Source organism: Giraffa tippelskirchi, chromosome 10, assembly GCF_054371585.1.
Source record: "Giraffa tippelskirchi isolate mGirTip1 chromosome 10, T2T-mGirTip1v1.2.pri, whole genome shotgun sequence".
NCBI classification, from domain to species: domain Eukaryota; kingdom Metazoa; phylum Chordata; class Mammalia; order Artiodactyla; family Giraffidae; genus Giraffa; species Giraffa tippelskirchi.
In genome coordinates this window covers 155457636-155469580 of record NC_137284.1, presented here as the reverse complement: position 1 = coordinate 155469580, position 11945 = coordinate 155457636, and the positions used below count along the sequence as shown (strand labels likewise).

Here is an 11945-nt window from a genome sequence, read left to right as displayed (position 1 = left end):
TAGTGGTTAAAAGAACAGCAATCATTTATTTTTCTCATGAATCTCCAATTTGGGCAGGACCCCATGGGAATGGTTCATCTTTGCTCTTTGCAGTTTCATCAGTTGGCAGCTGGAGAATCCACTCTGTGTTGCCTCCCTTGCAAGGCCAGCAAGCTGATTCTGGATGGCAGATGAAATCTCAGCCAGGGAGTGGATCAGTGACTTCAGGTTCTCTTCATGGGGGCGACTTGGGCTTCTAGTCAGGCTTCCTCACAACAGGGTGGGCAAATTCCAAGAGTAACCATCGTGGAAGAGCAAGGAGGCATTTTCCCTATCTAATCTTAGAAGTCACATGGTGTTGCTTCAACCACTCACTATTTATCAAAACAGTCACAGAGTCCCTCCAATTTCAAGGTTAGTGACATAGAGGTGTAGCTCAAGGGAGAGAGATCATAAGAGGAAGTCAGATTGTAAGAAGTCAGAAAATATGGTTTTAACCATCTTTGGAAACTATAAACTACTGTATTAACAAGTTATAGTAAAATGAGGAGTAAAGATAAAGTTTATACTACCACAACATGTGCCATATTTTTGAAAGAAATTCTTTAATCATGTTGAATGCAACTTCAAATATATTCTTCTCAGCTTCTTCCCTTATATTTTTCATTCGTTCATCATGCTTCTGCTTTAGCAACTTTATTTGTTTCTCCTTTTCTTCTGGTGGTTTATGGGCATATTCCTCTTCTACTAGTTTAATTTTGTTTTGTAATTCATCAGCATAGATTTTCTTCAAGTATTCCTCCTGCTGTCTCAGCTTTCGGTCTACGTCCTTGTAAATGGGGTCAGAAAAGTAAGCCCCTTGGTTGTTCTGCACCATCCTGTCTATCAGCTCCACCAGCTCCTGCACCTGAGCTTCCTTCTCAGCCTGATCTGTGTTTTTGCTGTTACTGATGGCGTAGCGGCGGTCTCCACACTCCTGGAGGAGGCTTCGTAGGTGTACATCTGCACCCTTCAAAAAGTCGCTCAGGCTCTGGTCCCCCAGCTCATCTCTGAGAGTGAATAAGATGATCATATACTTCATGGCTTCATTCCCAAACAGACTCTTGACCAGCGCCACGGTTTGCTGCTCTTCCTGTGTGTAGCGGCCCAGCCTCAGGACCAAGACGATGGCGTGAGGCCCGGGACAGGAGGCGAGGACACATCGGCTGATTTCCTTGCAAGTGGTGTGCAGGGTCTCCTCGGTGTCAAAGAGCCCTGGGGTGTCAACAACGAGAAGCTCTCTCCCCTTCAGTTCCCGGGATGCTTTCTGACAAGTTTTGGTAACAGCGTGGGGAGCAATCTTAGACTCAAATACTTCTTTCCCGAGGATGGTGTTTGCAGTCGCACTTTTCCCACTTCCGGTCTTCCCGACCAGCACGATCCTCAGAGTGTTGTTTCGCGCAGCAGCCATGTTTGTATCTAGAGACTGGCGCGCAGGCACCCACACCACCTTAAGAAAAGGAGGGAGAGAGGGAAAGGGTCAGTTAAGGTAAGTAGGAACCATCTCCAACTCTCTCTCTTTTTTTTCTTCTCTTCCTCTCTGAAAGTTTCTAATATTCTCTTATGCACATTGACCCCGGTAGAGACGGAAAATTTAAACAGTTGAATTGTTATTGAAGAAATAACCAAGTAGTTAGAGTTTCCCCACAGAAGTCAGGTGCTGATGGTTTCACAAGGAACTCACTGAAACCTTTAAAGACCTGATAATCTCAGTGCTACTCAAACTATTCCTGATCACATAGCAATAAAGGAAAATGTTCAGTCTTTTCTATGAAGCAAGGTAATGTTGATTCCAAAAGCTAACAAAGATTTCACAATAAATAAAGCTATAGATATGTCTCATGTATAAATATTGATACAAAAGTCCTAAATAAATTATTAGACGTGAAAAGCAGCATTACATGAGTAAGTATGATTGTTTCAGAAGTACTAGGGTGATTCAACATGAGGATTTTGATTGTTACAATATATCCCATTAAGAGATTAAGAAGAAAAGTAACTAGGTGCAGAAGAGTCATTTGGCCAAATTCAATCCTGATTCATGTTTAAAGCAGTTCATCAAATTTAAATTAATTGATTCTTCTTTAACATGATTTTATATATATGCTGCTGCTAAGTCGCGTCAGTCATCTCCGACTCTGTGCGACCCCATAGACGGCAGCCCACCAGGCTCCTCTGTCCCTGGGATTCTCCAGGCAAGAACACTGGAGTGGGTTGCCATTTCCTCCTCCAGTGCATGAAAGTGAAAAGGGAAAGTGAAGTCGCTCAGTCGTGTCTGACTCTTCGCGACCTCATGGGCTGCAGCCTACCAGGCTCCTCCGTCCATGGGGTTTCCCAGGCAAGAGTACTGGAGTGGGGTGCCATTGCCTTCTCCGTTTATATATATATATATATATATAAATTTAAAATTTTTGATCACTTGTTTTTTCATGCAACTAAAATCGTTTGTTGTTCAGCCACTAAGTTGTGTCCAGCTCTTCTGTGACCCCATTTACTGTAGCCCACCTGGGTCTCTGTCCATGGTATTTCCCAAGCAAGAATAGTAGAGTGGGTTGCCATTTCCTTCTCCAGAGTATCTTCCTGACCCAGGGATCCAACCCAAGTCTCCTGCATTGGCAGGCAGATTCTTTGCCATTGAGTCACCTGGGCCCTGATAGCTCAGTTGGTGAACCACCTGGGACCTAACAGCTCAACTGCTAAAGAATCTTCCTGCAATGCAGGAGACCCTGGTTCAATCCCTGGATTGGGAAGATCCCCTGGAGAAGGGAAAGGCTACCCACTCCAGTATTCTGGCCTGCAGAATTCCATGGACTGCAAAGAGTTGGACACGATTGAATGACTTTCACTTTTCACACCTGGGAAACCCAGCAACTAAAGCAGTTGATTATAAAATTTATTTGGATGAAGAAAAAAAAAATTAGCCTGGGCAATGAAGCAAAAAAAAAAAAAGAGGTAAGATTAGCTTTACCAGATAGTAAAATACAATAGTTTCTATAGTTAAAGCAGTATGATATTGGTGCATGGATAGAGAGAACAGTAAAATAAAAACAAAAAATTCAAATATAGGCCAAATTGATCACACTATCTTCATTTATGTTCAAATCATTTACATTATGCTACATTTATATTCAGTAGGTAACATCTCCCATCAATGTGAAGAAAGATGGACTAATAAGCAATATTGAGATAACCATATAGAAAAAATAAAACTGCATCCATTTTGTTTATGCCTTCCAAATTCCAAATAGATTATAAACTTAAATATAAAAAAGTTAATCCATATAAATAACAGAAGAAACATGAGTTAATCTTTGTAACCTAGTTATAGGTAAAATATTTATAAGATTTGAAATAGAGTAAGAAAAGAGATTCCTAAGTTTGATTACATAAAAATCAAACAGATATTGTGGGGATAAAACCCACCATACACAAAACACAAACGTCAAACTAGGGGAAAAATTATTCCTGCTTTTATAAAAGAGGGGCAGTTTACCTTTTATACAAATAATATCTATACAGATGGTCAATAAGCACGTGAAAAGATGCTCAGCATCACTAACTACTCAAGAAATGCAATCAAAAATACCTTGATGTATCACCTCACAGCAGTCAGAATTGCCATCATCAAAAAGTTTACAAATAATCAATGCTGGAGAGAGTGTGGAGAAAAGGGGACCCTCCTCCACTGTTGGTGGAAACATAAATTGGTATAGCCTCTATGAAGAACAGTATGAAAGATCCTTAAGAAACTAGAAATAGAGTTGTCATATGATCCAACAATCCAACTCCTGGGCATATTATCGAGAAAAAACTCTAATTTGAAAAGATACATGCAGCCCTATGTTCATAGTAGCACTATTTACAGTAGCCCAGATATGGAAACAACCTAATTGTCCATCTACAGATGAATGTGTAAAGAATTGTGGTTTGCCTACACAATGGGATATTACTCAGCCATAAAAGAGAATGAAATATTGCCATTTGCAGCAACATGGATGAAATGAGATGCTTTCACATTGAGTGAAGTAAGTCAAACAGAAAAAAAAATATTATATGGTACAATTTATATGTGGCATCTAAAAAAATAAATGCCCTTATTTACAAAATAGGAACAGACTCACTGACACAGAAAACAAACTTATGATTACCAAATAGGAAAGTCACGGAAAAGGGATAAATTAGGAGTATAGGATTTATGGATACATACCACTATATATAAAATACATAAGCAACAAGAATTTACTGTATAATAAAAAGGGAGTATATTCAAAAAATTGTAATAACCTATAATGGAAAAGAATCAGAATATCTATCTATCTATCTATTTAGGTATAACTGAATCATTTTGCTGCAATTATAGTAAATAGACTATACTTCAATAAAAATATTTTAGAAAACAAACAATATCTAAAAGTAGAGAAACAAAAGACCAATAACTCAATAGAAAATGGAGTAAGAGATATGAATGAACAAGGTCAATAAAAAAATGTAAATATCTCTTGAATATATAAAAAGATATTAACATTCACTCACAATAGAGGAAAGTATATCAAAACATAAAAAACCCTAAAATTAATTAATTAATGTTATACTATGATATTATTTCTCATGTACAGGTTTGGCAAAAATTCAAAAGTTTGATAATACAATCTATTGGTAAACGGTGTAGGGGAGGGACTCCCTGGTGGCGCAGTGGTTAAGAATCTGCCTTGCAATGCTGGGGATGCAGGTTCTATCCCTGGTTGGGGAACTAAGATCCCACATGCCATGGAGCAACTAATCCCACCACAACCAGAGAGTCCCAAGGAAAGATCCCACATGAGGCAACAGAGATCCCGCGTGTTGCAACTAAGACCCAACGCAGGCAAATAGATAAATAAATATTTAAAAATAAAAGATTTAGGGAAAATAGGTTCTCTCTTGCATGACTATTGGGAAGAGAAAAACAGTTTAAAAGAACCAGAGGAGAAGTTAGCAAGAATTTGCAATGGTACATATGCATTTACCCTTTGATTATCAATCACAATTTTAGGATTTATCCCAAAGGTACACTGACCAAAAAAAAAAAAAAAAACAGAAGAAAATTATGCAGAAGGCTGTTAACTGCACCACTGTTTGAAACCTCAAAAGACCAAAAACTTATCAAATGCTCATCATTAGGGACCTGATGGAATTAACTAAAGTATAGTCACACAGTGAAGTACTAGTCAGTTGTAAAAAGGAATGAGGTATATCTCTATATCCCAGTATGGAGACATCTCCAGAATATATCATTAAGAAAAAAAAGCAAAGTGAAGAAAACAATGTACAGTTTACTAGCATTTTTCTAACAAGGAGGCATATGACCTACATATATAAAATGTAGTATATGTGTTTTTCATTCATCTGTAAAAGCAATGGCAGAATAATCTGAAAACTAAACAAACAATAAGTTACTTAGATGGGGATGGGAAAAATAGGAAGGCAGGGACAGGGATAGATGCTGGGAACTAGACTTGTTGGGATATACTTACATTTCATAGATTTGATCTTGAAAAGAAAAAGTGAAAGTCTCTCAGACATGTCCGACTCTTTGAGACCCCATGGACTTTGTCCATGGAATTCTCCAGGCCAGACTACTGGAGTGGGTAGCCTTTCCCTTCTCCAGAGGATCTTCCCAACCCAGGGGTTGAACCGAGGTCTCCCACATTGCAGGCAGATTCTTTACCAGCTGAGCCGATCTTAAAACCATATAAATCATTTACACAACTATACAGCAAAAGTTGCACTTCACACTACTAGTAAAAATCAAAAGAAGGAAACGAGCCTAATTGTATTTTGTGTTGTGAATGAACCATACAAAAAATTGTTCCAAGAGACTTGACAATGCAGTCATTTCTTTGTCCATCCCCAGGGGATATATTTAACTTCCCCCACTACTCTCCCTCCAGAAAAACCTGCAAAAAATTATTTTCAGGAATCCTATTCTTGGTTGTGTGTGTTTGTATAGTTTTGAACTTCATTGAAAAAGCATAAAAACAACGAGCCTGGTAACAACGAGCACCCTTAATGCCAGATTTCAGTCTTCAAATACCATTTACCACCAAAAAATTAGTTGATTTACAATCAACTATACTGCAATATAAAATAGAAACTAAATTTTAAAAAAGAGAGATTTAGACTAGGTGGCCTCTATTTGCCTTCCAGCTCTAAAGACCTGCCTTGGGAACGCATTTCTTCTTAAGAGAAATGTCTGGGTTATCAAGTGTACTCAATGTCTATCCCAACAACAACTGGATGGAAGGTGTAGTATTCAGTAAAAGATTGTCATGTTAAAATGAGATACATGGATATTATGCTAACAAACACCATTACTCCCCACCCTACCCTCCACCACTCCCGCTCTGGCAGCATCCTCTTGGCGGAGTTGCTTGCACAGCACCTGGTCCCTTCTCAGGCCAGAATCCACACCCTCTCCAACTCCAGGTATCCTGCTGCCCCTACAGCTCTGTCACTCTGGAGCCTCTTCTCAGCCAGGCTCACCTGCTTTAAGGACTTGATGAGCTGTCAAGTTTCCTTCAGAGCGCTGTTTGAGCCCCTGCTTTTGCTTAAACTGCTGCACCTCTGAGACCTCAGAGACAGGAAGCAAATTGGGTGGGGCTGGTGAAGACCCTTTTTTTTTTCTTAAAGAAACAGAAATATTGCCCATAAGTGGCGCTTAGGTTTGCCAAGTTGGAAGCTTTTTCTCCATGTGCCTGCAGTCAAATCAAAATTTCCAAAATTATACTTGTAGTTTGGGGTTATAGTAAATGACCTAAATCCTGCCCAGAAAGCCAGACACAGTGTCTGATCATCTCTCCTGGGAGCTGTGAGAGACCACGGGGCGCTTCAGGAAAGAAATAAGTCAGACACGTGGCTTGCTGTATCCTGGGGATACTGCCTGTTCTATTATTGGGTGGAAAGTAGAACTTGTAAGTGATGAACCTGACCATTTAGCTCAAGCGATTTCCAAGCAAAGTGTGGAAGGTGCAGCCTGGTTCCTCCTTATTCTTAGAGTGCAATGAAAGAGGAAAGAGGTTGCAGTGATGCGTCTAGAAGCTGAGGATTGCCAGCAGCCCCAGAAGCCCGGAAGAGGCCAGGAAGGATCTGAGAGCCTTCAGAGGATGGTTCTGCCGCCATCTTGAGTTTGAACTACAACTATGAGGCAATAAATGTCTTCCTTTCAAGCTCCATAGTTTGTAGTGATCTCTTGGAGCAGCTCTAGGAATCTAATCTATCACCTTTCTCTTTTGCTCTGCCTGTGTTTTGTTCCTCTTACTGACCCACACATTCCCCTCCTGCTTTACGGGGTCTGACGGTGCACAGTTACTAGATTGTGTCCTTCCTTCCTCATTCCCTACCCACACCTCTGGCCAGGATGGGCCGTGGAAGTCTCAGTGATGAGAGAGTTGTGGCTTTCTCAGGGAAAGTTTAGCTTTCAAATTCTCAGGAGAATCTGTCTTGTTCAACAGTTTAAACAAGAAATTGAAAAAAGTGTGTAACCTAAAAGCTGAGAATTAATTTTATTTGAGAATTTGGCCCAGGAGGCAGCCTCTTGGATAGCTCTGAGAGTCCACTCCCAAGAGATGAGGGAAGAGTCACTATGTATAGGATTTTGCAACGAACACCGGGTGGCTAGAAATATCAAAAGACTATGGTAAATTACAGAAAATCAGATATCTCCATTTAGTGAATTTAGTAGTTTTCTATGTAGGAAAGGTGCAAGAACTGGGCTCTTTGAAATGATTCCTTTGATGTACATTGAGCTATCTGGGGCCAGTCTCTGGTGCTTTCACATTGAGTGCCCTCAGGATGCTCCGTAGGGATGACTGCAGTGGCTGAGGGCACCACAGCAGGCAGCGGATTTGTCTCCATCCAGAGTCCCCTCCTTGGACGAAAAACTTGCCCCTGGGAAGAAAAGCTATGACAAATCTATATAGTGTATTAAAAAGCAGAGACTTTACTTTGAGGACGAAGGTCTGTATAGTCAAAGCTATGGTTTTTCCAGTAGTCATGTATAGATGTGAGAGTTGGACTATAAAGAAGGCTGAGTGCCAAAGAATTGATGCTTTTGAACTGTGGAGCTGGAGAAGACTCTTGAGAGTCCCTTGGACAGCAAGGAAATCCAACAGCAATCCTCAAGGAAATCAATCCTGAATATTCATTGGAAGGACTGATGCTGAAGCAGACACTCCAATATTTTGGCCACCTGATGTGAAGAGGTGACTCATTGGAAAAGACCCTGATGCTAGGAAAGATTGAAGGCAGGAGGAGAAGGGGGTGACAGAGGATGGGATAGTTGGATGGTATCATCGACTCAATGGATGTGAGTTTGAGCAAACTCTGAGAGATGGTGAAGGACAGGGAAGCCTGGTGTGATTCAGTCCATGGGGTCACAAAGACTTGGACATGACTGAGTGACTGAACAATGAAGACAACAACAACAACGAGAACATATACCCACATTTCCACTGGCAGGAATTGTGAGCCCTGGTCTGCTTACCCACACTGCTTCTCAGAGATTGGTGGTTATAGTTATAAACCTCCAGCAGTGGTGAAGAGAACAGTGGTCATAAAAGGGAGGCTACATGAAGGGGACCGTTCTTGGTGCTCTTGGCTTCAGGGGCCTTGGGGTGAGAGACCACTTCTAGTCCCGGCCTTCTCCTCCTAGTGTTCCTAAGTCTCAGCAGTCATCAGAGTGATGGATGGTTACAGACAGTTATAGATATCAGCTTTATTTACCACTTGTCTCCAACAGTAAGAAAATAAGAAACAAGGAAATGTGTTTTTCTCCCACATTTTTCTATTGCTCTCAGAAAAGACACAATTCCCTTCCTTATTTGCCTAGGAAGGTTTCTTAGTCCCATACCTCCAAAACCTATATTTGCTTTGATAACCCTTGAATTCTTAGCCATTCCATGATCCTGATGGTGGAAGAAGAGGCCATTATTAGACACTAAAAAGCAATACACCGTGATAGTATGATCATTTCAGAAATACTAGGGTGGCCCAACATGAAGAAATTGATTCTTACAACCCATTCTAGTTATAGATTAAGAAGAAAACTAACTAGGTGCAGAAAAGTCATTTGGCCAAATTCAACACTGATTCATGTTTAAGGAAGTTTATAAAATTTACATTAGATACTTCTTTAACATGTCTTTACATAAATATAAATTTAAAACATTTTTGTCATCACTTTTTTTTCATGCAACTAATATAGTTGGTTATGAAATTCATTTGGATGAAGAAAATAGAAAAGCTAGCCTTGACAATCAAGAAAAAGTATCAATGAAGGAAGACCAGAAAGACCAGAAGCTTTACCAGATAGTAGAACATTATCATTTCTATAATTAAAGCAGTATGGTGCATGAATAGACACAACAGTGAAACACAAACAAAATTCAGAAATAGACTAAATTGATTACACTATACTCATTTATATTCATTTCAGTTATATTATGTTACATTTATATTCACTAAAGCAGATCTTACATCAGTGGGAAAAAAGGTGGACCAAAAAGCAATATTGAAGTAACAATATAGAAAAAGACAAAACTGCATCCATTTTCTGATGCCATTCAAATTCCAAATAAATTAGAAATTTAAATGTAAAAAAATTAATAGAAGAAGCATAGGTAAATCTTTGTAATGTGGGGATGGGGGAAAATATGTCCAAGATTTGAAAAAGAGTAAGGAAAGAGAATATCAATTTGATTACATAAAAATCAAAAAGATAATGTGATGCAAAAATAAAGCACAATATATAAATTACACACAATTCAAACCTGTGTTATTCAAGAGATAATTGTGTCTCACTCCCCAAAAAACCTGCAGGGAAGCTAATTTTATTATCAGAATTGTTCAAATGAAGAAACTGATGTGGCTCAAGAATTCTGAGACACTTGCCCACAGTCATGGTGCCAATTGGTATTGAGCAGAGAGGGATCCAATTCAAAGTCTGTCTGACTACCACGGTAACTCTTAACCACTGCACACTCCAGCCTCTTCTAGATTCCTTCTCTGTTTCATCATTCCATAGATTACATCAGATCAGAGGTAGATCAGGGGAAGATAGTTCACTCTGTTTGCCAAATGGTGAATAGGCAGCAGGTCTGTAATTAGAGAAGGCAAGGGGAGGGTTTCACAAATATTGTTTCTTTAGAAGAGCTAACGCCGTCCACAGAGCACCTGCTCCTCAACTTATCTGTCATCCTACTAGGGACACAACTTCTCTCTGTTAAGTATTGAAAAGAATTCAAACTGAGTTCTAGGTTTCCTCTGCCATAGGTAACCTGGGTAATCCATTGTCTCATGAATTCACCAAGGTCTCATGGAGTCACCATGCTCTTAGGGATTCTATTTCTGTAAAATCAACAAGGACTTACTGTAAAGCATGTTGCATATTGAACTCTACTCAATACTCTGCTGCTGCTACGTCGCTTCAGTCATGTCTGACTCTGTGCGACCCCATAGACGGCAGCCCACCAGGCTCCCCATCCCTGGGATTCTCCAGGCAAGAATACTGGAGAAGATTGCCATTTCCTTCTCCATTCAATACTCTGTAATAACCTATATGGCAAAGAATCTGAAAAAGAATGGGTATATGTATATGTATAACTAAGTCGCTTACCTGTACACCAGAAACTAATACATTAAAAATAAACTGTACTGCAATATAAAATTAAATTTAACAAGGGATTTAGACTGAATGGCCTAAATTGCCTTGTAGTTCAAAAGACCTGCCTTGAAGACACTAAGAGAAAACTCTGGGTTATCGAGTGGTACTCAATGTCTGTCCCAACAGCAACTGGATAGAAGGTGCCTGCATGTATTCTGAGTGGTGTTTGACTCTTTGTGACCCCATGGACTACAGCCTGCCAGGTTCCACTGTCTATGGGACTTCCTAGGCAAGAATAACTGGAGTTGATTGCCATTTCCTCATCCAGGGGATCTTCCCAACCCAGGGATCAAACCCGTATCTCCTGCATCTCCTGCATTGCAGGTGGATTCTTTACCGCTGAGCCTCTGAGGATTCCTGGAGGAAAGTTGCAATATTCAGCAAAAGGTTGTCATGTTAAATGAGACGCATGGACAATATGTTAACAGACATCCTTACTCCCCTCCCTACCCCCCACTGCCCCTGCTCTGGCAGCATCATCCTGACTTGTTTGCACAGCATCTGGTTCCTTTTCAGGCCAGAATCCATGCCCTCCCCAAACTCCCCTATCCTACTGTCTCTGCAGCTCTGTCTCCCTGGGATCTTTTCTCAGCCAGGCTCACCTGCTGTTGAAGGACTTGATGAGCTGTCAGGTTTCCTCCAGAGAAGCTGTATGAGCCCCTACTTTTGCTCTAACTGCTGCACCTCTGAGACCTCGGAGCCAGGAAGCAGATTGGGTGGAGCCAGTGAAGAAACTGTTTTAAAGAGACAGAAATGTTGCCCTATAATTTGGTGGGTGCTTCAGTTTTGTGAAGTGGAAAGCTTTTTCTTCTTGTGCCTGATATAGCACCAAAATTTCTTAAATTATATTCATTGTTTGCAGTTATCATGGTGGGTCCAAAAGGCCCTTATTAAATGACCTAGCCAGACTCAGCATCTGATCATCTCTCCTGGGAGCTGTGAGAGACCACAGGGCACTTCAGGGAAGAAGGAAGTCAGACACGTGGCTTGCTGTATCCTGGGGATACTGCCTGTTCTACTATTGGGTGGAAAGTAGACCATTTAGCTGAAGAGATTTCTAAGCAAAGTGTGGAAGGTGCAGCGTGGTTCCTCCTTCTGCTTATAGTGAAATGCAAGAGGAAAGAGGTTGCAGTGATATGTCCAGAAGCTGAGGATTGCCAGCAACCTCAGAAGTCCAGAAGAGGCCAGGAAGGATCTGAGAGCCTTCAGAGCATGGCTCTGTCAACAT

At 40.5% G+C, this 11945-nt stretch overlaps 1 protein-coding gene across 13 annotated transcripts; it reads right to left on the bottom strand.

The window, feature by feature from the left end:
• Window positions 1-11405, bottom strand: LOC145524652 (GTPase IMAP family member 7-like). Of its 13 annotated transcripts, XM_081537342.1 has the most exons (6): window positions 11320-11405; window positions 11013-11074; window positions 10425-10624; window positions 9946-10151; window positions 6541-6752; window positions 1-1468 (listed from the first exon to the last, which is right to left on the bottom strand). In XM_081537342.1, exon 6 carries the CDS (start codon window positions 1427-1429, stop codon window positions 548-550), a length of 882 nt encoding a protein of 293 aa, XP_081393468.1. In that variant the 5' UTR covers window positions 1430-1468; window positions 6541-6752; window positions 9946-10151; window positions 10425-10624; window positions 11013-11074; window positions 11320-11405; the 3' UTR covers window positions 1-547. The 13 variants fall into 13 exon arrangements, with proteins under 13 accessions (XP_081393468.1, XP_081393476.1, XP_081393473.1 ...); XM_081537350.1 differs by lacking the exon at window positions 6541-6752; XM_081537347.1 differs by lacking the exon at window positions 6541-6752 and having other exon boundaries at window positions 11055-11074.
• Window positions 11406-11945: the final 540 nt, after the last annotated feature.